The sequence below is a fragment of the Heterodontus francisci genome, chromosome 46 (assembly GCF_036365525.1).
Source record: "Heterodontus francisci isolate sHetFra1 chromosome 46, sHetFra1.hap1, whole genome shotgun sequence".
NCBI classification, from domain to species: Eukaryota; Metazoa; Chordata; class Chondrichthyes; order Heterodontiformes; family Heterodontidae; genus Heterodontus; species Heterodontus francisci.
This window is the reverse complement of record NC_090416.1, coordinates 13,868,427-13,895,170: the sequence shown is the minus strand read 5'-3', so window position 1 is coordinate 13,895,170 and position 26,744 is coordinate 13,868,427. Positions and strand designations below refer to the sequence as shown.

General features: G+C 50.8%; 1 protein-coding gene across 1 annotated transcript in view; it reads left to right on the top strand.

Annotated features, from left to right (window-relative positions):
• The window catches only part of LOC137356972 (zinc-binding protein A33-like), a 34,881-nt gene extending 8,999 nt beyond the window's left edge, over positions 1-25,882 (top strand). The window contains exons 4-7 of the mRNA XM_068022872.1: positions 4,434-4,658; positions 12,175-12,197; positions 13,624-13,739; positions 23,951-25,882. Coding sequence (XP_067878973.1) covers positions 4,434-4,658; positions 12,175-12,197; positions 13,624-13,739; positions 23,951-24,483 — 897 coding nt within the window. The 3' untranslated portion in view covers positions 24,484-25,882. The remainder of the gene's footprint in view (positions 1-4,433; positions 4,659-12,174; positions 12,198-13,623; positions 13,740-23,950) is intronic.
• The last annotated feature ends 862 nt before the right edge of the window (positions 25,883-26,744 follow it).

Here is a 26,744-nt window from a genome sequence, read left to right as displayed (position 1 = left end):
CTGATTACCACCTATCCCTCTCCCTCAGCTGATGAGTCAGTACTCCTCCATGTTGAACACCACTTGGAGGAAGCACTGATGGTGGCAAAGGCACAAAATGTACTCTGAGTGGGGGGACTTCAATGTCCATCACCAAGAGTGGCTCGATAGCACCACTACTGACCGAACTGGCCGAGTCCTAAAGGACATATCTGCTAGACTGGGTCTGCGGCATTTGGGGGAACCAACACGAGGGAAAAACATACTTGACCTTATCCTGACCAATCTACCTGCTGCAGATGCATCTGTCCATGACTGTATTGGTAGGAGTGACCACTGCACAGTCCTTGTGGAGACGAAGTCCCGCCTTCACATTGAGGATACCGTTCATCATGTTGTGTGGCACTATCACCGTGCTAAATGGGATAGATTTCGAACAGATCTAGCAATGCAAAACTGGGCATCCATGAGACGCTGTGGGCCATCAGCAGCAGCAGAATTGTGCTCAACCACAATCTGTAACCACATGGCCCGGCATATCCCCCACTCTACCATTACCATCAAGCCAGGAGACCAACCCTGGTTCAATGAAGAGTGCAGGAGGGCATGCCAGGAGCAGCACCAGGCATACCTCAAAATGAGGTGTCAACCTGGTGAAGCTACAACACAGGACTATCTGCGTGCCAAACTGCATAAGCAGCATGCGATAGACAGAGCTCAGAGATCCCACAGCCAACGGATCAGATCTAAGCTCTGCAGTCCTGCCACATCCAGCCGTGAATGGTGGTGGACAATTAAACAACTAACTGGAGGAGGTGGCTCCACAAATATCCCCATCCTCAATGATGGGGGAGCCCAGCACATCAGTGTGAAAGATAAGGCCGAAGCATTTTCAACAATCTTTAGCCAGAAGTGCCGAGTTGATGATCCATCTCGGCCCCCTCCTGAAGTCCCCAGCATCACAAATGCCAGTCTTCAGCCAATTCGATTCACTCCACATGATATCAAGAAATGATATCAAGCACTGGATACTGCAAAGGCTATGGGTCCTGACAATATTCCGGCAATAGTACTGAAGACCTGTGCTCCAGAACTTGCCGCACCCCCAGCCAAGCTGTTCCAGTACAGCTACAACACTGGCATCTACCCTGCAATGTGGAAAATTGCCCAGGTATGTCCTGTACACAAAAAGCAGGACAAGTCCAACCCGGCTAATTACAGCCCCATCAGTCTACTGTCAATCATCAGCAAAGTGATGGAAAGTGTCATCAACAGTGCCATCAAGCGGCACTTGCCTAGCAATAACCTGCTCAGTGATACCCAGTTTGGGTTCTGACAGGGCCGCTCAGCACCTCACCTCATTCCAGCCTTGATTCAAACCTGGACAAAAGAGCTGAACTCAAGAGGTGAGGTGAGAGTGACTGCTCTTGATATCAAGGCAGCATTTGACCGAGTATGGCATCAAGAAGCCCTAGCTAAACTGGAGTCAATGGCAGTCAGGGGGAAAACTCTCTGCTGGTTGGAGTCATACCTAGCACAATGGAAGATGGCTGTGGTTGTTGGAGGTCAATCATCTGAGCTCCAGGACATCACTGCAGGAGTTCCTCAAGGTAGTGTCCGAGGCCCAACCATCTTCAGCTGCTTCATCAATGACCTTCCTTCAATCATAAGGTCAGAAGTGGGGATGTTCACTGATGATTGCACAATGTTCAGCACCATTCGCGACTCCTAAAATACTGAAGCAGTCGTGTAGAAATGCAGCAAAACCTGGACAATATCCAGGCTTGGGCTGATAAGTGGCAAGTAACATTCACGCCACACAAGTGTCAGGCAATGACCATCTCCAACAAGAGAGAATCTAACCATCTCCCCTTGACATTCAATGGCATTACCATTGCTGAATCCCCCACTATCGACATCCTCGGGGTTACCATTGACCAGAAACTGAACTGGAGTAGCCATATAAATACCGTGGCTGCAAGAGCAGGTCAGAGGCTGGGAATCCTGTGGCAAGTAACTCACCTCCTGACTCCCCAAAGCCTGTCCACCATCTACAAGGTACAAGTCAGGAGTGTGATGGAATACTCTCCACTTGCCTGGATGGGTGCAGCTCCAACAACACTCAAGAAGCTCAACACCATCCAGGACAAAGCAGTCTGCTTGATTGGCACCCCATCCACAAACATTCACTCCCTCCACCACCGACGCACAGTGGCAGCAGTGTGTACCATCTACAAGATGCACTGCAGCAACTCACCAAGGCTCCTTCGACAGCACCTTCCAAACCCGTGACCTCTACCAACTAGAAGGCCAAGGGAAGCAGATGCATGGGAACACCACCACCTGCAAGTTCCCCTCCAAGTCACACACCATCCTGACTTGGAACTATATTGACCGTTCCTTCACTGTCGCTGGGTCAAAATCCTGGAACTCCCTCCCTAACAGCACTGTGGGTGTACCTACCCCACATGGACTGCAGCGGTTCAAGAAGGCAGCTCACCACCACCTTCTCAAGGACAATTAGGGATGGGCAATAAATGCTGGCCTAGCCAGTGAGGCCCACATCCCATGAATGAATAAAAAAAAAGTGAAAGAATCAGATTCTCATTTGTAGGCTATAGAAATGTAGAAATGTACCCTCTCCATTGCATTTTAAGCCCTGATATCCTTGCACCACACATTTGAAGCCTGGCTCTCGGCACAGACCTCTCTCTCTCTCTCTCTCTCTGTTTCCACAGCTCAGTTCTGTGACCCTTCAATGGCCCTGGTGGGGCTCCTCTCCTCCTCCGCCGACTTCCACCAGGAGCTGAAACTCTCCCTTCTCTGCACAGGTTAACTTGGTATTGGAGTCAAACTGTCCGAGGCTCCTCCGTGAGGCACCGAGTGACTCAACCTCTGGACCAAGAATCATCGAGTGACACAGCACAGAAGGAGGTCATTCGGCCCATCGTGCCTGTGCTGGCTCTTTGAAAGAGCTATCCAATTAGTCCCACTCCCCCCCCCCCACCGCTCTTTCCCCAATATCCCTGCAAATTTCTCCCCTTCCAGTATTTATCCAACTCCCCTTTTGAAAGTTACTATTGAATCTGCTTCCACCGCCCTTTCAGGCAGCGCGTTCCAGATCACAACAACTCGCTGCGTTAAAAATAAATTCTCCTCCTCTCCCCCCCTCTGGTTCTTTTACCAATTATCTTCAATCTGTGTCCCTCTGGTTACCGACCCTCCTGCCACTGGAAACAGTTTCTCCTTATTTACTCCATCAAAACCCTTCCTGATTTTGAACGCCCCGATTAAATCTCCCCCTTAACCTTCTCTGCTCTACGGAGAACAATCCCAGCTTCTCCCAGTCTCTCCACGCCACCGACGTCCCTCATTCCCGGCACTGTCCTGGTAAATATCACCTTCTCCCTCTCCGACAGCCTTCTCGTAAAAGCCTCAAGTTTGACCACCTGGTCTCCGCTGAGTCACTTGATCTTGGTCATGGTGGACCTCCGGATTACAGGGGAGGTGGGGGGGGTTGCCAGTTCAGATCTCTTATCCACCAGCTCCCAATACAAAGTGTGCATTCGGACAGTGGGTTGCAGACTCTTGGTCCTTGGTTGTGTTTGCGTCCTGCCCTCCCCCAGGGTCAAACAGGTCGACACTTGCTGCACACACTCTCAAGAAGGATGATGCTGGGACGTGTCCTTTGCTCTCGGCCCCTATAACCACACTGCAGGACCAGGTGACTCTGGAAGAGGTGCAGGGCAAGACGGTACGTGAAGCAGCCTGAACCGGTTTTTTTTTGTGATTGGCGGGGGGGATGGTGGTTCCTTAAGGTTAGGGAATAACTGCGTGTTATTATAAAACAGAAAATGCTGGAAATGCTCAGCAGGTCTGGCAGCACCTGTGGAGAGAGAAGCAGAGTTAACATTTCAGGACTGTAGCTTTGCGTCAGAACTGGAAATTGTTAAGCGATGCAACAGGTTTTTAAGTGAGTGCGGGGGGATGGGGAAGGGGAGGAAAGAGCTAAAGGGAAGGTCTGTGTTCGGGTGGGAGGCAGGAGAGATGAAAAGAAAGAAGGAGACAGTAATGAGACAAGTACAGAAAGAAAAGATGGGTCCAGGGGAGGTGTAAATGGGAATTGCAAAAAACATTACCAACAGCTGCTGGTTCTTCTCCTGTACTTCCCTCCCTCCTTTCCCTCCATCTGTACCTGCGTAAAACCCGGTACATCTCCAGTGTTTTCCAGTTCTGCTGTGAGGTAATCAGACTTGAAACGTTAACTCTGTTTCTCTCTCTCCGCAGATGCTGCCAGACCTGCTGAGTATTTCCAGCACTCTCTGTTCTTATTTCAGATTTTCACCGTCTGCGGCACTTTGCCTTTACATTAACTTTCTGTTTTGTTTCCTTTAAACCTTTCTCCCGCTCCCCACCCCCCCACCACCGCCCCCCCCCCGCAAACCAAATGACAGAAGAGGAAAGAGGAGCTAAAAGCAAAAGTTAGAGAAGAATTTGCAAGACTTATAGAGTTTCTAATTGAAGAAAGGGAGATTTTCTTAGTGCAATTGGATGATGAGGAGCAGGCAGCTGTAGAGGAAGTGGAGGCGAGTCGGGTGGACCTGGGAGCTACCATCTTGGAGCTGGAGCAGTCCATTGCCGACATCAAGAGCAAGTTAAACCGCTCCGTCCCGCTGGAGGTAAAGATGGGTTTGTGCGGGTGTGGGGGGGGGGGGGGGGTGGGGGGTGGAGGTGGTTGTCGGAGGAGGGATACTGGGTGGTGAGGTGGGACTGGGTGGTGATGCTGGGTGGTGAGGTGGGACTGGGTGGTGATGCTGGGTGGTGAGCTGACTTTTTACCTTTGGAGGGCTGGCGGTCTAGGTTTAAAACCCAGCCAGACAGGTGGAATGCACAGCCTCCTTTTCTGCCTTTGCCCACCAGCTGTACAAGTTCCGTGATTGTGCAGTCCTCGATGAGCACAGAGCAGCCTGTTGGCACTGAATGGGCAGTCAGCACCCTGCAGTAGGGCGATAACTTTGAGAACATGGTCCAGCAGGGGTCACCTGATGTTGAGGGGGCCTTTATTCCTCAGGCCCCTTTAAGATACATATCTTTAAAATAACTATATTAAAAACTGGATAAATAAACCAAAAACTCAAATTAAAATGCCATTCTCGGCGTCGACGATGCACTCCAGTCCCTGCGGTGCCCACCGGTCGCGGAAGGCCTCAAGCGTACCGGCGGACACCGCATGCTCCTTCTCCAGGGACATCCGGGTGCGAACGTAACCGCGGAAGAGGGGCAGGCAATCAGGGAGGACGGACCCCCCCCCTGCGACGGCCAGCAGCCTGGACCTGTGAATTACCACCTTGGCCAGGCCCAGGAGCAGACCGACGAGGAGATCCTCCTCCCGGCCCACGCCCCTCCGCAACGGGTGCCCAAAGATCAGGAGCGTGGGACTGAAGTGCAGCCAGAATTTGAGGAGCAGCCCCTTCAGATACTCAAAGAGGGGCTGCAACCTCGCACACTCCGTATAAATGTGGAACACGGACTCGTCCAGGCCGCAGAAAGAAAAGGCGGCCTGGGAGTCCGTGAACCTATTTAAGAGTCTATTGCACGGGACTGCTCTGTGCAGCACCCTCCAGCCCAGGTCCCCGATGTAAAGGGGGAGGACTCCCGCGTAGAGAAACCTCCATCGGGGTTTCCCCTCGCCACCAGATGGCAACGCGGACCGCCAGGGCGTGTCCGGCCGGCTGACGAGGGCGAGGAAGTGGAGAGTGTGCAGGAGCAGCCCGTGCAGGAAACCCCTCCGCGCTGATTGGAATGGCACGGAGGGCATTTCCGAGAGGCGGCTTAGGTTGTGCGGGACCGGCTCCCGAGGAGGGTTTCGGGGCCTGGGTCCGATGAGCAGTTCCGGCCGAGCGGGGGTCAGCTCGGCCGGGAGCGCTCTGCGCTCCCAAGCCCCCTCGCCACCTGCAGTGAGGGTCGTCCTGGGGGCTTCGGCTACTCATCCGCCCACCGGTCCGTCCCCAGAATCGGCCGCCCGGACAGCCGAGGCGCTCTCCTCCGCCGGCGGGGGAGCGCCCTGACTGGAGGCGACCATGTTCCAAACTCTGAATAGATCCTGGTAAAAGACAGGCAACTCCCTCAGAGAAGCGCGGCTAACGGACTCCACCGGGAGCTGCGTGTCGTCTTGAAGGCTGGTGGAAAAATACGTCGCCAGCGCACACCATCTGGGAGGACGCTTGACGTACAGGTATCTCTGCAGGGTCCGAAGGCGGAGAGTCGCAGCCTGGGTGCGGACACACACCAGCGACTGACCGCCCTCCTCGATCGGGAGACTCAGGACTGTGGCAGAGAGCCAGTGTTTCCTCTTGTCCCAGAAGAAATCGACGAGTTTCTTCTGGATCTTGGTGGCAAATACAGGGGGCGGGGCCAAAGTGACAAACCGGTACCACAACATGGAGGGCACCAGTTGGTTTATGACCAACGCTCGGCCCCTGTAGGAAAGCACTCGGAGCAGTCCTGTCCAACGCCCTAGCCGAGCGATGACTTTCGCCTCCAACTCCTGCCAGTTTGCCAGCCAGGCTTCCTCAGCGGGGCTAAGGTGGACTCCCAGATAGAGGAGGTGCATGGTGCTCCACGCAAAAGGTGTCAAGTCCTCCGGCAGGGAGTCCACCCGGCACTGACCCACCAGGAGACCAGAACATTTCTCCCAAAAAGAAAAGGTCTGCTGGCAGTCGCGCATCCTCCGCAAGTCAATGGGATCTGTGACCGCGAGGAGCATGTCATCGGCGTAAGCAGAGAGGACGACCCGCATGGCCGGCTCGCGCAGAGCCAATCCCATCAACCTCCTGTGAAGCAGGAAGGGCTCCACGCAGATGGTGTACAATTGGCCGGACATGGGGCATCCCTGACGCGCTCCTCTCCCAAAGCGAAGGGGCGCCGTCAAGGACCCGTTAACTTTGACTAGACACACTGCGGTGGCGTATAAAAGTCGGACCCGGGCCAAAAAATGTGGCCCGAGTCCGAAAGCACGCAGAGTCCCGAAAAGGTATTTGTGATCCACCCTGTTGAACGCCTTCTCCTGATCGAGGGAGAGAAAGGCGACCGACTGACCAGTCCTCTGGGAAAGATGGATCAGGTCCCAGACCTGATCAGGTGGATGTTGTCCTGGATGGACCGGTCCGTGACCGTGTAGGACTGGTTGGGGTGGATCATGTGGGCCAGCACGGAGCCCAGGCGGGTAGACATAGCCCGGGCAAAGATCTTATAATCCGTGCTGAGGAGGGAGACCGGACGCCAGTTTTTAAGCAGGCGGAGATCGCTCCTCTTCGGCAGCAGGACGATGACTGCCCTGCGCCACGAGAGGGGCATCTCCCCGGTCGCCAGGCTTTCCCCCAGGACCCGCGCGTAATCGTCCCCCAGGACGTCCCAGAACGCCCTGAGGAACTCCACGGTCAACACATCCAGCCCTGGGGATTTGCCCCTCGAGAGCTGGTGGAGGGCGCCGGTCAGCTCCGCCAACGTGAGCGGAGCCTCCAATCCTTCGGCGCCCTCCGGGCTGACCTGCGGCAGGTCCTCCCACAAAACTCTGCGCGCATCCTCGCTGGACGGATCCAGAGAGCATAACGCACTGTAATAAGTACGGACCAGGAGGCCCATTCCCTCTGGATCCGTGATGGAGGATCCGTCGTCGGCCAGCAGCTCAACGAGCTGCTTACGAACCCCCCGCCATTTTTCCAGTGAGTAGAAGAAGGGTGAGGCACGGTCTAAATCTTCCAGGATCTGGATCCGCAACCTCTTCTCTTTGTACGCCTGCCACAGGGCCGGGTCCCCGACGGCATGACCGAGGCGGGACTCCAAGTTGAGCACCTCCCCCTCTCGGTGCCCGATCTCGGCTTCCCACCTCTTGGTCAACCCCTTTGCGTACTCCTGACAGAAGACGCGGATGTGAGTCTTTCCCACATCCCACCAAAGCCTCAAGGAGGGGAAGCCCCCCCGCTTCCTTCTCCAGTCGTCCCAGAATCGATGGAGTGAGTCCCGAAATCGCCCGTCCTCCAGCAGCCGGTTGTTAAAGTGCCAGAACGCGGACCCCGCCCGCGTGTGGAGTGGAGTGAACTCCGCCCACACCAGGCGGTGGTCCGAGCACGGCACCAGCCGCATGGAGGCCGCCGAGACGCGGGAGATGTACGCCTGCGAAAAGTAGAGGCGGCGATTCGGGACCCCCCTCCTCCAGACCTCCACGTGAAGACGCTGGAGTCGGGGTGGAGATTCTGCCAGACGTCCACCAAGTTAAGGGAGCTGATCAGTCCCCTCAACTTCTCCACCGACACTTGGCCGCACTGGGGACCGGAGCGATCCCCCACCTCGAGGGTACAGTTAAAATCCCCCCCGAGGATGATGCACTCGCCGCTATCGATGGAGCTCAAGAGAGCGGAGACTTCTTCAAAGAAGCGCGCTTGCAACGCGCCGGGCCTGGGCGCGTACACATTCACAAAGTGGAGCGGCACGCTACCCAGGCGAACGGCGAGGTGGAGCAAGCGGCCCGGCACTCGCTCCTTGACCCCCAAGATCTCCGGCTGAAAAGTCGGGGCCAACAAGATAGCCACCCCACTAGAAATAGGGGTGAGGTGACTCATGTAGACCCCACCCTGCCACTCCAGGAGCCAGGAAGCTTTGTCTCCCGGAACGGTGTGGGTTTCCTGCAGAAAGCTCACCGCGTATCTCCCTTCCCTAAGGACTGAGAGATTGTGAAATCTGCGGTGAGACCCTCTGCTGCCGTTGATGTTGAGGCTGGCTATGGTTATCTTCATGTCAAAGGTACGTAAAACCCGTCACCAACAGCTCACTGTGAGGAGGGAGTGGAAGTGCACCTGGCCCTCCACTCCCCCAGCAACCCATTGAGGAACACATTAAATTGGCAGCACAGACGGACTAAATGATCAGCGCCAGACTCAACCAACGGCTGAGGGCCAGCTGAACTTTATTGCGGCAACCCTTGCATTCTGCGAGGAAATCCCGGAGTTCCTCCTTGGGGATGAGAGGAGACTCATGGGAAGCACGAGGGACTCCACCACCTGACTGGCGATGGAATCAAGGTCGTCCTCCGTGCCCCACACCGAATCCCCATCCTCCTCCGGGTCGTGACACCAGCGGCCGACACACCCGTCACACACTGTGGGGCTGACGTCCCGGCTGCACCAGCTGGTCCCGCCGCCATCACGATCCCACCCCCAGGATCGATGGCGGAAGAGTTCTCTCTGGGTTGTACTGTGAAACTGGAGCCGATGGGCGCCAACGGTTCTGGACCCTCCTCCACCTCCGTCCCCAGGCCAATGAGCGGTCCAGGGGAGACGGAAGTTCCTGACTACGGAAATCCAGCCGGAGCCGAGACCGGAGGTGGAGAGAGAAGGCCATCTCCCGCTCCGCCAGCACCCACAGGGACAGCATTTTCAGTTATAACCGGGTCGGGTGTCTCCTGGTTGTGAGTGGATTCTCGCTGGGAGGGCCGACCCATTGGGGCCTCGCCCTCCCCTCCACTCCACTCAGGACACCCGACCCAGTGGCAGAATGGGAGGCGTCCCCAGGCTCCCCCACCACAAGCAGGGCTCCACTGGCTTCCCCCGGAGGGGCCAAATGTACAGGGGTCTCCCCCTCCCCTCCATCCTGAGGGGTAGGGAGCTCCTGCTCAGGCTTTACAGTCTTGATGGTGGTGATGGCAGGGGGCACCTGAGGACCTGAAACAGGAGACAGCTCCCCTCCAACAGATGGACCCTGCACCTCAGGGCCCTGTGTTACCTCTGTGGAGGGGTGCCTTCTCCTCTTTTCCCACTAGGGTGCGGAGACTCAGCGACCTCCATGTCATTAGAGGCCTCCGCACCCTCCTTTTTTTTAGTCACCCTGGGCCTGGGCCTGAGCCCCAGCTCTGGGGCAGGTGGATTCCTTGGGAACGGGCCTTGGGCTGAGCTCAGGCTCGGGTTGTGTCACGGTGTCCAGGGGATGTGCCTCTCAGTGTTTATTTTTGCTCCGTGCCTTCCTCCCACTCGGACGGGCACTCCCCTCCCTGCCGGAGGCCGTGTAAACCACAGCCTCCGGAACCGACTGAGCGGTGTCTGTAGGTGTAGGGGGAGTGGGAGAATGTGCAGCAGCACCACCCTGGGCCGCCGAGATGGAGTTGACAGCCGGGAGGTTGGGGCAGTTCTTACGAACATGCCCCACCCCCTTGCAGGCACCGCACCACTCCCCGTCCGAGGTCCAGAAGACACCGTAGGTAGGCCGTCCCCTGGAACTCCACATTAAATTGGCCCTCCGAGACCTCCTCCCACACCAGCTGCATAAATAGCTGGCGGCAGAAGGAGTACACATGCTGGAGGCTGTTTTCCCGAAGACCGAGCGGGATTGGGGTGATTCCTGACCTCAGCTCCACCAGGTGGTGCAGGTGGGGGAGGAGGAGCTCACTGGGAATGAAGGGCGGGACATTGGACAACATTATCCGCTGCGCAGTGGCCCCCAGAAGGACCCCCCCCACAGTGAGCCCTTTATTCGGGGCCAGTGACACTGCCCGCTCGGTCTTCAGAGAAAACACAGCCATCCCTTACATCTTTGATGCTGCAACAATGGCCGAGGGGCCGACAACCTCGGTCATTGCCTTTACGCAGGCCTCAATGGACATGTTGGGGTGGGGATAGCTCTTCACCCCATGGCTGGATGTTAGCAATTTAAAGGGTGACAGGGCCGTGTGGGCAGCCACAGAGGCTGCAGCTGCATAGGTAGTAGAGGGCCCCGCCACCGGTGATGAAGGGCTTGCCATGGGTCTAAGAGTTAAACCCACCCCAAATTGTAGGCTTGCAATTCAAATAACGTGAAAGATTCACAAACAAACAAACAACAGGTTAGGGGAGAGGCTGAGGGAATAGAGGAGAGGGAAAGATAGGCTGTGAGGGATGACTTGCTCTCAGGAAGTGCTGCACACAGCACACTTAAAACAGTCTTTGCCAGCACACTTGGTCTTCTGGTCTTATGGTTTGGGGAGGTGTCTTCACCTGGGTCAGCTGAAGCTGCCCAGACACTATCTATCCCCTTCCGTCTCTTTAGCCGGGCAGCTTCGGCTGACCCAGGCTGGGCAATTGGGGTGGGGAGGGAGCTTCCCTGTGTGCTTGTTGCAGCAGCACAGATTCCTGCTGAATTGTATAGCCCCCACCCCTTGTTCTTCCGGCCTCTCCAACCTCTCCCAACTGTCCAAATAAAAATAAGTCTGGTGCTTGACACCCACCTTGAACTGCACCTCATTGAGGTACTCAGGGTTCCCAATCAGAGAGCAGCCAAACCTGTTTTTTTTCTTCTTTTTTTTGGGGAGCTTTACTCTGTATCTTACCCCCGTACTGTACCTGTCCTGGGAGTGTTTGATGGGGGACAGTGTAGAGGGAGCTTTACTCTGTATCTGACCCCCGTACTGTACCTGTCCTGGGAGTGTTTGATGGGGGACAGTGTAGAGGGAGCTTTACTCTGTATCTAACCCCGTGCCGTACCTATCCTGGGAGTGTTTGATGGGGACAGTGTAGAGGGAGCTTTACCCCTAATCTAACCCCGTGCTGTACCTGTCCTGGGGAGTGTTTGATGGGGACAGTGTAGAGGGAGCTTTACTCTGTATCTAACCCCCGTGCTGTACCTGTCCTGGGGAGTGTTTGATGGGGACAGTGTAGAGGGAGCTTTACTCTGTATCTAACCCCCGTGCTGTACCTGTCCTGGGGAGTGTTTGATGGGGACAGTGTAGAGGGAGCTTTACTCTGTATCTAACCCCCGTGCTGTACCTGTCCTGGGGAGTGTTTGATGGGGGACAGAGTAGAGGGAGCTTTACTCTGTATCTAAAAGTAGTACGAGTGACCCCGAAGTCACAAAAATTAGCCAGCGGGAGGGTGTGCCATCCTGTCAAGCCGGGAATGTGACCCACTTTCAGAAGATTGAGGTTGAAGCCCTCCAGCAGGGATGGGGAGGGGCCGGTAGAGGGTTTCCTTGTGTCTGGCTCTGTGGTAGTCTATAGCCCTTTAATTCAGGATACAACCCCAGCTATTGTAGCTTAAGATAGAATGATGCAAGACGGAAGGGGGCCATTCAGCCCATCGTGCCTGTGCAGGCTCTTCTCACAGGATTAAGCTTTGCAAGAGGTGGTGGCTGCGTTACTGAAAATGATATTTTCTCCCCCTTCTTTCGCAGGAGTTGCTGGATTCCATATCCAGGTAAGCCTGTGTTCCTGGTTGTTACTTTCCCGATATAAAATTCGGTCGCGTCCTGATCTGGGCCAACTCTTCGGAGAGCCCGTAGAGTTCAGCCGCTCACTTGAGGTCAAGGGCGGTGGGACTGGCAGATGAGTTTACTGTGGCGTCTCGCCTAGCAATAAAGCTGCCAGTTTAGGGTTGACAAAGGCCTTGCGTATAGTTTGCCTCTGTAGGGAAGAAGTGACATCTGGCCCCTTAAATGTGTCCATACTGATGGGCTGCCAGGGCTTCACAGCTCCAGCCACTTCCGAATGCAAGTTGTTTTATTATGGCCGATTTGCACACAGCAAGGTGCCTCAATGGTCAGTTAATCTGTCCCTGGCGGAGGGTTTGTTTTTGAGGGACGGACATTGGCCCAGAAATGCAGGAAGGCTTCCCTGCCGCTCTCTGAGTAGTGATCGCAGGATCCTTTAAAGTCCGCTCTCTGGGGCGGACAGAACCTGGGATTAAAGTCTCTTTGCAAAAGACGGCACCTTCCAATATGATAAAGGAGCGCCAGCGAAGGTTATGAGCTCAAATCCCAGAATGGGACTCGTACCCACGACTGTCTAACGCAGGAACATAAGATCGTAAGGAGCAGGAGTAGGCCATTCGGCCCCTCGAGCCTACTCTGCCATTCAATAGGATCATGGCTGATCTGATTGTGGCCTTAACTCCACTTTCATGCCTGGCCCCCGTAACCCTCGACTCCCTTGTAGATCGAAATTCTATCTGTTGGCCTTGAATATATTCAATGACCCAGCCTCCACTGCTCTCTGGGTAAAAGAATTCCAAAGATTAACGACCCTCTGAGAGAAGAAATTTCGTCTAATCTCCACCTTAAAAGGGAGACCCCTTATTCTGAAACTGTGCCCCCTAGTTCTAGACTCCCCCACCAGAGGAAACATCCTCTCAGCATCTACCCTGTCAGGCCCCCTCAGAATCTTATGTTTCAATAAGATCACCTCTCATTCTTCTAAACTCCAATGAGTACAGGCCCAACCTGCTCAAACCTTCCTCATAAGACAAACCCTTCATCCCAGGAATCAGCCAAGTGAACCTTCTCTGAACTGCTTCCAATGCAAGTATATCCCTCCTTACATAAGGAGACCAAAACTGTATGCAGTATTCTAGGTGCGGTCTCACCAATACCCGGTACAGTTGTAGCAAGACTTCCCTCCTTTTATACTCCATCCCCCTTGCAATAAAGGCCAACGTTTTATTTGCCTTCCTAATTACTTGCTGTACCTGCATGCTAACCTTTTGTGATTCTGACCCGGAGGCAAATTGGCCACTAATGCGTGCGGGGTTTACCTATTTCTAGTCTCATTGAGTTGACCTGCCCAACTCTAGAGCTGGCATTGGTGTATAAAATGTTTCTGCTCTTTTCTCCCGCTGCTTTTTGCAGGCCAATTCCTGAGTTGGAGAAACCCACCATTGCGAAGCTGGCTCCACGCTGGGAGTTGTTTGCCAGACCCATTCAGCTCATTGCCTGGAAAAGGATGCTGGATGTCGTCAATCCAGGTACCACATGCACTGCGTTCCTTAGCTTAAGGGGGGTTGCGGCAAACCCTCAGCCACCTGTTGGGAGTCGTAGAGTGATACTCGGGACACTGGTCAGCAGGGGGGTTGGACTTGTTGGTTGATCCCTGTGCCCTGGTGAGCAGAGGGTTGGAAATCAGCATGCTGGAAATGACAAGGGCTTGATTAACAGTTTCAATGACAGGCTTGGTTGAAGGAGGGAGGGAGATGAGTGATATTTCAATGGTAGATATCGGTATCTGACACACAGCATTTTCTACTGTCCTGGAGTGGAAATACATGAAGGGCAAGGCTTATCCAGGGATCACTCATATCCATCCACTGTCTGTTCAAAAGGAATTGAAAACATATTGCTGCTGTTTACATCTATGTATGAGAGAATGTGGATGTGCATGTGTGTGTGTGTGTGTTTTATGCATGTTTAGGTCTTTATGTTAGTGTTATGTGTGTTTTGTGTGTATTTACATATTTGTGTTTTGCGTGTGTTTGTCTGTTTGTGGTGTATTTGTGTGTTCGGTGTTTTGTGTGTGTGTGTGTTTTGAGTGTTTTTGTGTGGTGTATTTGTGTGTTGAGTGTTTCCTGTGTGTGTATTTGTGTGTTGAGTATTTTGTGTGGTGTGTATTTGTATGTTGAGGGTTTCGTGTGTGTTTATTTGTGTGTTGAGTGTTTGGTGTGTGTATTTGTGTGTTGTTTTGTGTGGTGTGTGTGTGTATTTGTGTGTTGAGTGTTTTGTGTGTGTTTATTTGCGAGTTGAGTGTTTCGTGTGTGTGTGTATTTGTGTGTTGAGTGTTTTGTGTGGTGTGTGTGTGTATTTGTGTGTTGAGTGTTTTGTGTGGTGTGTGTGTGTGTGTATTTGTGTGTTGAGTGTTTTGTGTGGTGTGTGTGTGTGTATTTGTGTGTTGAGTGTTTTGTGTGGTGTGTGTGTGTATTTGTGTGTTGAGTGTTTTGTGTGGTGTGTGTGTATTTGTGTGTTGAGTATTTTGTGTGGTGTGTTTGTCTTTGTGTGTTGAGTGTTTTGTGTGGTGTGTGTGTGTATTTGTTTGTTGAGTGTTTTGTGCGGTGTGTGTGTGTATTTGTGTGTTGAGTATTTTGTGTGGTGTGTATTTGTATATTGAGGGTTTCGTGTGTGTTTATTTGTGTGTTGAGTGTTTGGTGTGTGTATTTGTGTGTTGTTTTGTGTGGTGTGTGTGTGTGTATTTGTGTGTTGAGTGTTTTGTGTGTGTTTATTTGCGAGTTGAGTGTTTCGTGTGTGTGTGTGTATTTGTGTGTTGAGTGTTTTGTGTGGTGTGTGTGTGTATTTGTGTGTTGAGTGTTTTGTGTGGTGTGTGTGTGTGTGTATTTGTGTGTTGAGTGTTTTGTGTGGTGTGTGTGTGTATTTGTGTGTTGAGTGTTTTGTGTGGTGTGTGTGTATTTGTGTGTTGAGTATTTTGTGTGGTGTGTTTGTCTTTGTGTGTTGAGTGTTTTGTGTGGTGTGTGTGTGTATTTGTTTGTTGAGTGTTTTGTGCGGTGTGTGTGTGTATTTGTGTGTTGAGTATTTTGTGTAGTGTGTGTGTATTTGCGTGTGGAGTATTTTGTGTGGTGTGTGTGTGTGTGTGTATTTGTGTGTTGAGTATTTTGTGTGGTGTGTGTGTATTTGTGTGTTTTGTGTGGTGTGTGTGTGTATTTGTGTGTTGAGTATTTTGTGTGGTGTGTGTGTGTGTATTTGTGTGTTGAGTATTTTGTGTGCTGTGTGTGTGTATTTGTGTGTTGAGTGTTTTGTGTGGTGTGTGTGTATTTGTGAGTTGAGTATTTTGTATCGTGTGTGTGTATTTGCGTGTTGAGTATTTTGTGTGGTGTGTGTGAGTGTATTTGTGTGTTGAGTATTTTGTTTGGTGTGTTTGCGTGTTTTTGTGTGTTGAGTATTTTGTGTGATTTGTGTGTAATATTGTGTTGAGTATTTTGTGTGTGTGTGTGATTTTGTGTGTTGAGTATTTTGTGTAGTGTGCGTGTATTTATGTGTTGAGTATTTTGTGTAGTGTTTGTGTGTATTTGTGTGTTGAGTATTTTGTGTAGTGTTTGTGTGTTGAGTATTTTGTTTGGTGTGTTTGCGTGTTTTTGTGTGTTGAGTATTTTGTGTGGTGAAAATCCGGAGCGGAACCCCGTAGGTGGTCATGTGTCACCTTTGGCATGTTTCCGGCAGTTCCTGCAGCCATACTGGTGCCAAACGTCGTGTCCTGCACTCCTTTGGACCCCACCAGAAAGGCCGAGAGGGGGGTTTTGACGACTGGGCAACTCTCAACCTCCATAAATTTGCCCAGGCATGCGCCATGGAGAGGTCACTCCATAGTTGCCTCATAGCGACTAAAACAACACGGAAGGCAGCAGTTACGGGTTATAAGTCCAGATAAATTGGTGTAGAAACTGGGCGCCACGGGTTGCCTTTGTCGGTGGGAGAGGTCATTGCACCTCACTGGACAGCTACCGCCCGCCTCAAACCGGGCAGCCCCCGGTCAATAAGGTTCTGTCCCGCCACAGTCTGCCTGCTTCAATGGGTGCTTGGAGCTCAGGGTCATTGCCCGAAAGGTGGACTGATACACCGCACCAAACAACATGAAAAAAGGAAAGAAGGTACCAGCCCTTCGCTTTGCAAGCTGGAACGTCAGAACTATGTGTCCTGGCCTGTCGGAAGACCTTACACAAATCAACGATTCTCGGAAGACCGCCATCATTAACAACGAGCTCAGTAGATTCAATGTGGACATTGCAGCACTTCAGGAGACTCGCCTCCCCGCGAGTGGCTCTCTAGCAGAGCAAGACTACACCTTCTTCTGGCAGGGCAGGGATCCTGAAGAACCAAGACAGCATGGAGTGGGCTTCGCCATCAGAAACTCCTTGCTCAGCATGATAGAGCCCCCCTCAAATGGCTCGGAACACATACTGTCCATCCGACTGCTCACCACCTCTGGTCCAGTACACCTACTCAGCATCTATGCTCCAACACTCTGCTCCCCACCTGAAGCTAAAGACCAGTTCTATGAACAACTCCATAACATCATTAGCAGCATCCCCAACACCGAACACCTATTCCTGCTGGGGGACTTTAATGCCAGGGTTGGGGCCGACCATGACTCATGGCCCTCCTGCCTTGGGCGCTATGGCGTTGGAAGGATGAATGAGAACGGGCAGAGACTGCTTGAGTTGTGTACCTATCATAACCTCTGCATCACCAACTCGTTCTTTCACACTAAACCCTGTCACCAGGTTTCATGGAGGCACCCAAGATCACGCCGTTGGCACCAGCTAGACCTCATTGTCACAAGACGAGCCGCCTTAAACAGTGTTCAAATCACACGCAGCTTCCACAGTGCGGACTGCGACACCAACCACTCCCTGGTGTGCAGCAAGGTTAGACTCAGACCAAAGAAGTTGCATCATTCCAAGCAGAAGGGCCACCCGCGCATCAACACGAGCAGAATTTCTCACCCACAGCTGTTACAAAAATTTCTAAATTCACTTGTAACAGCCCTTCAAAACACTCCCACAGGGGATGCTGAGACCAAGTGGGCCCACATCAGAGACGCCATCTATGAGTCAGCTTTGACCACCTACGGCAAAAGTGCGAAGAGAAATGCAGACTGGTTTCAATCTCATAATGAAGAGCTGGAACCTGTCATAGCCGCTAAGCGCATTGCACTGTTGAACTACAAGAAAGCCCCCAGCGATTTAACATCCGCAGCACTTAAAGCAGCCAGAAGTACTGCACAAAGAACAGCTAGGCGTTGCGCAAACGACTACTGGCAACACCTATGCAGTCATATTCAGCTGGCCTCAGACACCGGAAACATCAGAGGAATGTATGATGGCATGAAGAGAGCTCTTGGGCCAACCATCAAGAAGATCGCCCCCCTCAAATCTAAATCAGGGGACATAATCACTGACCAACGCAAACAGATGGACCGCTGGGTTGAGCACTACCTAGAACTGTACTCCAGGGAAAATGCTGTCACTGAGACTGCCCTCAATGCAGCCCAGCCTCTACCAGTCATGGATGAGCTGGACATACAGCCAACCAAATCGGAACTCAGTGATGCCATTGATTCCCTAGCCAGCGGAAAAGCCCCTGGGAAGGACAGCATTACCCCTGAAATAATCAAGAGTGCCAAGCCTGCTATACTCTCAGCACTACATGAACTGCTATGCCTGTGCTGGGACGAGGGAGCAGTACCCCAGGTACACCCTCTATAAAAACAAAGGTGACCGTGGTGACTGCAACAACTACCGTGGAATCTCCCTGCTCAGCATAGTGGGGAAAGTCTTTGCTCGAGTCGCTCTGAACAGGCTCCAGAAGCTGGCCGAGCGCGTCTACCCTGAGGCACAGTGTGGCTTTCGTGCAGAGAGATCGACCATTGACATGCTGTTCTCCCTTCGTCAGATACAGGAGAAATGCCGTGAACAACAGATGCCCCTCTACATTGCTTTCATTGATCTCACCAAAGCCTTTGACCTCGTCAGCAGACGTGGTCTCTTCAGACTACTAGAAAAGATCGGATGTCCACCAAAGCTACTAAGTATCATCACCTCATTCCATGACAATATGAAAGGCAAAATTCAACATGGTGGCTCCTCATCAGAGCCCTTTCCTATCCTGAGTGGTGTGAAACAGGGCTGTGTTCTCGCACCCACACTTTTTGGGATTTTCTTCTCCCTGCTGCTTTCACATGCATTCAAATCCTCTGAAGAAGGAATTTTCCTCCACACAAGATCAGGGGGCAGGTTGTTCAACCTTGCCCGTCTAAGAGCGAAGTCCAAAGTACGGAAAGTCCTCATCAGAGAACTCCTCTTTGCTGACGATGCTGCTTTAACATCTCACACTGAAGAGTGCCTGCAGAGTCTCATCGACAGGTTTGCGTCTGACTGCAATGAATTTGGCCTAACCATCAGCCTCAAGAAAACGAACATCATGGGGCAGGATGTCAGAAATGCTCCATCCATCAAAATTGGCGACCACGCTCTGGAAGTGGTTCAAGAGTTCACCTACCTAGGCTCAACTATCACCAGTAACCTGTCTCTAGATGCAGAAATCAACAAGCGCATGGGAAAGGCTTCCACTGCTATGTCCAGACTGGCCAAGAGAGTGTGGGAAAATGGCGCACTGACACGGAACACAAAAGTCCGAGTGTATCAGGCCTGTGTCCTCAATACCTTGCTCTACGGCAGCGAGGCCTGGACAACGTATGCCAGCCAAGAGCGACGTCTCAATTCATTCCATCTTCGCTGCCTTCAGAGAATACTTGGCATCAGGTGGCAGGACTATATCTCCAACACAGAAGTCCTTGAAGCGGCCAACACCCCCAGCTTATACACACTACTGAGTCAGCAGCGCTTGAGATGGCTTGGCCATGTGAGCCGCATGGAAGATGGCAGGATCCCCAAAGACACATTGTACAGCGAGCTCGCCACTGGTATCAGACCCACCGGCCGTCCATGTCTCCGCTATAAAGACGTCTGCAAACGCGACATGAAATCGTGTGACATTGATCACAAGTCGTGGGAGTCAGTTGCCAGCATTCACCAGAGCTGGCGGGCAGCCATAAAGACAGGGCTAAAATGTGGCGAGTCGAAGAGACTTAGTAGTTGGCAGGAAAAAGACAGAGGCGCAAGGGGAGAGCCAACTGTGCAACAGCCCCGACAAACAAATTTCTCTGCAGCACCTGTGGAAGAGCCTGTTACTCCAGAATTGGCCTTTATAGCCACTCCAGGCGCTGCTTCACAAACCACTGACCACCTCCAGGCGCGTATCCATTGTCTCTCGAGATAAGGAGGCCCAAAAGAAGAAATTTTGTGCGGTGTGTGTGTGTATTTATGTGTTGAGTATTTTGTGTGGTGTGTGTGTATTTGTGTGTTGAGTATTTAGTGCATTGTGTGTGTGTATTTGTGTGTTGAGTATTTTGTGTGGTGTGTGTGTGTATTTGCGTGTTGAGTGTTTTGTGTGGTGTGTGTGTGTATTTGTGAGTGTATTTGCGTGTTGAGTATTTTGTTTGATATGTTTGCGTGTTTTTATGTGTTGAGTATTTTGTGTGGTGTGTGTGTGTATTTGTGTGTATGTATTTTGTGTGCTGTGTGTGTGTGTATTTGTGTGCTGAGTATTTTGTGTGCTGTGTGTGTGTATTTGTGTGTTGAGTATTTTGTGTGCTGTGTGTGTGTGTATTTGTGTGTTGAGTATTTTGTGTGCTGTGTGTGTGTATTTGTGTGTTGAGTATTTTGTGTGCTGTGTGTGTGTATTTGTGTGTTGAGTATTTTGTGTGCTGTGTGTGTGTATTTGTGTGTTGAGTATTTTGTGTGGTGTGTGTGTGTATTTGTGTGCTGAGTATTTTGTGTGGTGTGTGTGTGTATTTGTGTGTTGAGTATTTTGTGTGCTGTGTGTGTGTATTTGTGTGTTGAGTATTTTGTGTGCTGTGTGTGTGTGTATTTGTGTGCTGAGTATTTTGTGTGGTGTGTGTGCGTGTATTTGTGTGTTGAGTATTTTGTTTGGTGTGTTTGTGTGATTTTGTGTGTTGAGTATTTTGTGTAGTGTGTGTGTGTGTATTTGTGTGTTGAGTATTTTGTGTGCTGTGTGTGTGTATTTGTGTGTTGAGTATTTTGTGTGGTGTGTGTGTGTATTTGTGTGTTGAGTATTTTGTGTGCTGTGTGTGTGTATTTGTGTGTTGAGTATTTTGTGTGCTGTGTGTGTGTATTTGTGTGTTGAGTATTTTGTGTGGTGTGTGTGTGTATTTGTGTGTTGAGTATTTTGTGTGCTGTGTGTGTGTATTTGTGTGTTGAGTATTTTTTGTGGTGTGTGTGTGTATTTGTGTGTTGAGTATTTTGTGTGGTGTGTGTGTGTATTTGTGTGTTGAGTATTTTGTGTGCTGTGTGTGTGTATTTGTGTGTTGAGTATTTTGTGTGGTGTGTGTGTGTATTTGTGTGTTGAGTATTTTGTGTGCTGTGTGTGTGTATTTGTGTGTTGAGTATTTTGTGTGCTGTGTGTGTGTATTTGTGTGTTGAGTATTTTGTGTGCTGTGTGTGTGTATTTGTGTGTTGAGTATTTTGTGTAGTGTGTGTGTGTATTTGTGTGTTGAGTATTTTGTGTGCTGTGTGTGTGTATTTGTGTGTTGAGTATTTTGTGTGGTGTGTGTGTGTATTTGTGTGTTGAGTATTTTGTGTGGTGTGTGTGTGTATTTGTGTGTTGAGTATTTTGTGTGCTGTGTGTGTGTATTTGTGTGTTGAGTATTTTGTGTGCTGTGTGTATGTGTTTGTGTGTTGAGTATTTTGTGTGGTGTGTGTATGTATTTGTGTGTTGAGTATTTTGTGTGGTGTGTGTGTGTATTTGTGTGTTGAGTATTTTGTGTGCTGTGTGTGTGTATTTGTGTGTTGAGTATTTTGTGTGGTGTGTGTGTGTATTTGTGTGTTGAGTATTTTGTGTGCTGTGTGTGTGTATTTGTGTGTTGAGTATTTTGTGTGCTGTGTGTGTGTGTATTTGTGTGTTGAGTATTTTGTGTGGTGTGTGTGTGTATTTGTGTGTTGAGTATTTTGTGTGGTGTGTGTGTGTATTTGTGTGTTGAGTATTTTGTGTGGTGTGTGTGTGTATTTGTGTGTTGAGTATTTTGTGTGCTGTGTGTGTGTATTTGTGTGTTGAGTATTTTGTGTGCTGTGTGTGTGTGTATTTGTGTGTTGAGTATTTTGTGTGGTGTGTGTGTGTATTTGTGTGTTGAGTATTTTGTGTGCTGTGTGTGTGTGTATTTGTGTGTTGAGTATTTTGTGTGCTGTGTGTGTGTATTTGTGTGTTGAGTATTTTGTGTGCTGTGTGTATGTATTTGTGTCTGGAGTATTTTGTGTGCTGTGTGTGTATAATAATGTAATGTCAGCCAAGAGCGACGTCTCAATTCATTCCATCTTCGCTGCCTCCGGAGAATACTTGGCATCAGGTGGCAGGGCCGTATCTCCAACACAGAAGTCCTCGAGGCGGCCAACATCCCCAGCTTGTACACACTACTGAGCCAGCGGTGCTTGAGATGGCTTGGGCCGTGGTGAGCCGCATGGAAGATGGCAGGATCCCCAAAGACACATTGTACAGCGAGCTCGCCACTGGTATCAGACCCACCGTCCGTCCATGTCTCCGCTATAAAGACGTCTGCAAACGCGACATGAAATCGTGTGACATTGATCACAAGTCGTGGGAGTCAGTTGCCAGCGTTCGCCAGAGCTGGCGGGCAGCCACAAAGACGGGGCTAAAATGTGGCGAGTCGAAGAGACTTAGTAGTTGGCAGGAAAAAAGACAGAGGCGCAAGGGGAGAGCCAACTGTGCAACAGCCCCGACAAACAAATTTCTCTGCAGCACCTGTGGAAAAGCATGTCACTCTAGAATTGGCCTTTATAGCCACTCCAGGCGCTGCTTCACAAACCACTGACCACCTCCAGGCGCGTATCCATTGTCTCTCGAGATAAGGAGGCCCAAAAGAAAAAAGACATTTTGTGTAGTGTGTGTGTGTATTTGTGTGTTGAGTATTTTGTGTAGTGTGTGTGTATTTGTGTGTTGCGTGTTTTGTGTGGTGTGTGTGTGTGTATTTGTGTGTTGAGTGTTTTGTGTGGTGTGTGTGTGTATTTGTGTGTTGAGTGTTTTGTGTGGTGTGTGTGTGTATTTGTGTGTTGAGTGTTTTGTGTGGTGTGTGCGTGTATTTGTGTGTTGAGTGTTTTGTGTGGTGTGTGCGTGTATTTGTGTGTTGAGTATTTTGTGTGGTGTGTGTGGTGTGTGTGTGTATTTGTGTGTTGCGTGTTTTGTGTGGTGTGTATGTGTATTTGTGTGTTGAGTGTTTCGAGTCTGTGTATTTGTGTGTTGAGTGTTTTGTGTGGTGTGTGCGTGTATTTGTGTGTTGAGTGTTTCGAGTCTGTGTATTTGTGTGTTGAGTGTTTTGTGTGGTGTGTGCGTGTATTTGTGTGTTGAGTGTTTCGAGTCTGTGTATTTGTGTGTTGAGTGTTTTGTGTGGTGTGTGTGTGTATTTGTGTGTTGAGTGTTTTGTGTGGTGTGTGCGTGTATTTGTGTGTTGAGTGTTTCGAATCTGTGTATTTGTGTGTTGAGTGTTTTGTGTGGTGTGTGCGTGTATTTGTGTGTTGAGTGTTTCGAGTCTGTGTATTTGTGTGTTGAGTGTTTTGTGTGGTGTGTGTGTGTATTTGTGTGTTGAGTGTTTTGTGTGGTGTGTGCGTGTATTTGTGTGTTGAGTGTTTCGAGTCTGTGTATTTGTGTGTTGAGTGTTTTGTGTGGTGTGTGGTGTGTGTGTGTATTTGTGTGTTGCGTGTTTTGTGTGGTGTGTGCGTGTATTTATGTGTTGAGTGTTTCGAGTCTGTGTATTTGTGTGTTGAGTGTTTTGTGTGGTGTGTGTGTGTATTTGTGTGTTGAGTGTTTTGTGTGGTGTGTGCGTGTATTTGTGTGTTGAGTGTTTCGAGTCTGTGTATTTGTGTGTTGAGTGTTTTGTGTGGTGTGTGCTTGTATTTGTGTGTTGAGTGTTTTGTGTGGTGTGTGTGTGTATTTGTGTGTTGCGTGTTTTGTGTGGTGTCTATGTGTCGATAATTTTTATCTCCTGCAGCTCCTCACTTGAACATTTGGTGGGGCTATTCCCTCTGGGTCAGAGCGAGTGGTTTAACTGAGTGCAGGAGGGAGAGTGAAGGTCGATGTGATGGGTTTGTCAGAGGCGGGGGAATGGAACTGGTCTGTCTCGCACTTCATTTTCTGTGCTCCCCCATTGACTCAGTGGGCTCGTACCTACCCCCCCCCCCTCCCCTCCCCTCCCCTCCTCACCCCGATGGTGGTGTTAAAGCCATCAGAAGGTTTGATCCCTAGTCTGTACAGAGCCAGCTGATCTGGACTGTGCCACAATGATCATGGCCTGCCTCAGTCTGTCTCACGCTGTCATATGAGGAATTGGATGAGATACAGCCTGCGGTGCTTCTATTCCTTTCTCCCTCATGCATTTATCCAGCTTCCCCTTAAATGTATCTCTGCTATTCCCCTCAACCACTCCCTGTGGTAGCGAGTTCCACATTCTTACCACTCTCTGGGGAAAGAAGTTTCTCCTGAATTCCCCATTGGATTTATTAGTGACTGTCTTATATTGATGGGCTTTGCATTGGGATATGGTGGGGGATGAGAGGGGAACGTAATTCTGATCCTTGCTACTTCCCAGGGCCGGAGAACCTGTACTTCGATCCACTCACCGCTCACCCCAACCTGTGCTTCAATAGCGACTACACGGCAGTGGAATTCTGCGGATCGCGGTCCGCCGACCCCGCCCTGGCCCCCAACAGCCCCGAGAGGTTCAACTGCTTCCAGGCCGTGCTGGCCACCGCCCACTTCACGTCAGGCCGGCGCTACTGGGAGGTGGACGTGGGCGACTCGGTGGCCTGGTACCTGGGTGTGACCTGTGTCCACAGCGCCCGCAAGGGCTACATCAAGCTGGTCCCCGCCAACGGCTACTGGAGCATCTGTCGGCTGCTGGACTACTGGATGAACAACGACCGACGGCGGCCGCTGGAGGTGGACTCTGAGCTGTCCAAAGTGGGCGTCTACCTGGACTTTGACGCAGGACAGGTCTCCTTCTACGACGCCTGCTGCATGGCCCTCCTGTGCACCTTCAAGACCACCTTTCGGTGCCCAGTGGTCCCCTTCTTCAGCCCCAGCAGAAGAACGGACGGCGTTCTCAGGCTTTGCCACTTCTAACAGAAGTTTATTATCTCTCACCAGAAAACACCACCACTCCCCCAGTCCCTCCACGCCCACCCCCCCCCCCCACCCCCCACCCCACCCACTACTTACATCCTCAACCCACCAAGAGAGCTGTCTTGTAGTCATTTAGTAAACACAATAAGGTATTGTACAGGTTGTTAGTCTTGCTATTTACTAAGAACTTCCACACCCATTTTCCACTCAGTGACGTCTCCTTGGAATCGATAACGCCTTTTGCTTAAAAAAAAAAGTGAATTTCTAAGGCGCCTTTCACGGCCTCCAGACGTCCCAAATGCGCTTTACAGCCAATCATGTGCTTGAGAAGGCGCAGCCACTGTTGTCATGTAGGAAATGCAGCAGCCAATTTGCACAGAGCAAGATCCCACAAACAGCAGTGGGATCATGACCTGATAATCTGTTTCAGTGACATTGCTCGAGGGTTAAATATTAGCCCAGCACACAGAGGAGATCGCCCTGTGCTTCTCTTCCAGTCCTCGCCGTGGGAACTTTTTGCATTCGCTCAAGAGGGCTGACGGGGCCCATTTGAAAGGCAGCATCAGGATTGTCAGCCCAGATTTGGTGCTCTGGAGTAGGACTGGAACCCACCGTTCACCAGACTCGCAGGCAAGAGTGTGATCCACTGAGCCACGCGTGACGCATTTTGTATTGCTGGGCGTGTAAGTGCAGTCACTTCTGATTGCGCGTTTTTCTGCCAGGCTGCATCCTTCAACACCCCTCAGGCGTAGCTCGTGTGCTACATGACAGTCAAGGTCACACTTCCATTCACCTCAAAGTAACACCTCTTGTACAATCCATCATGCAAATCGCTACCATCGCTGCTTCCACCCCTCGACACAGACCTGTACCTACCAGCCCTTTACCCAAGTGTTACAAAGACCATAGTTTTCTCGCTAAACATTTCTCGCTCGGACATCTAGAATTGTACTTCTGGGAGTTTGTCACAGTTTTGGCTAGTACCTCTCAGACTTTGGTGAGTGACTCGCCCCAGTGAATGCTACATGTGTTTATATAATTATACTAGTAAAGCTGATGAATACATATATAAGATGGCGGCAGAATTGGGAGAGAGTCTTCAGAAACTCACTCCACCTCGCCACCTGCTGGCTAGAGCCTGTCACTGTATTGTGACAGACAACTATTTACATACAGTATCTCCATTCCAAAAGTTTACATAGGCAGTCTTAGTTCTGGTGGAAAAGCGTGATTACAAATCATGGCATCAGGAAATTGATGAGTTTAAAAACGCATTTATTTATTAATTAATTAAAGTATTGAATTCTGATGGTTGTTGACCTCTCAGTTCAATGTATGTTATTTGTGTGTGGTTAGAATTTTTCCTGCGATGCTGATTTAATAATCATAGAGTGAATACCTCCCCCCCTGTTTGGATTAAGAAAGAATTTGCATTAATGTAGTGCCTTTCACATCCAGGGTGTCCCAGTGTTGCTTAACAGCCATTGCCTCATGGCCAATTATCGCCCCCTCAGCCAACAGCCAATCAGCAGCAAAGTGATGAAAGGTGTCTTCGACAGTGTTATCGAGCAGCACTTACCTGATAAGTGGCCAGTAACATTTTTTTTTTATTCATTCCTGGGCTGTGGGCATTTATTGCCCCATCCCTAATTGCCCCTTGAGAAGGTGGTGGTGAGCTGCCATCTTGAACCGCTGCGGTCCATGTGGGGTAGGTGCACCCACAGTGCTGTTAGGGAGGGAGTTCCAGGATTTTGACCCAGTGAGAGCGAAGGAACGGCCGATATAGTTCCAAGTCAGGGTGGTGTGCGGTTTCCACTTGCAGGTGGTGGTGTTCCCATGCATCTGCTGCCCTTGTCCTTCTAGGTGGTAGAGGTCGCGGGTTTGGAAGGTGCTGTCTAAGGAGTCTTGGTGAGTTGCTGCAGTGCATCTTGTAGATGGTACACGCTGCTGCCACTGTACGTCGGTGGTGGAGGGAGTGAATGTTTGTGGATGGGGTGCCAATCAAGCGGGCTGCTTTGTCCTGGATGGTGTGGAGCTTCTTGAGTGTTGTTGGAGCTGCACCCATCCAGGAAAGTGGAGAGTATTCCATCACACTCCTAACTTGTGCCTTGTAGATGGTGGACAGGCTTTGGGGAGTCAGGAAGTGAGTTATTCGCTGCAGGAGTCCTAGCCTCTGACCTGCTCTTGTAGCCACGGTATTTATATGGCTACTCCAGTTCAGTTTCTGGTTAATGGTAACCCCCAGGATGTTGATAGTGGGG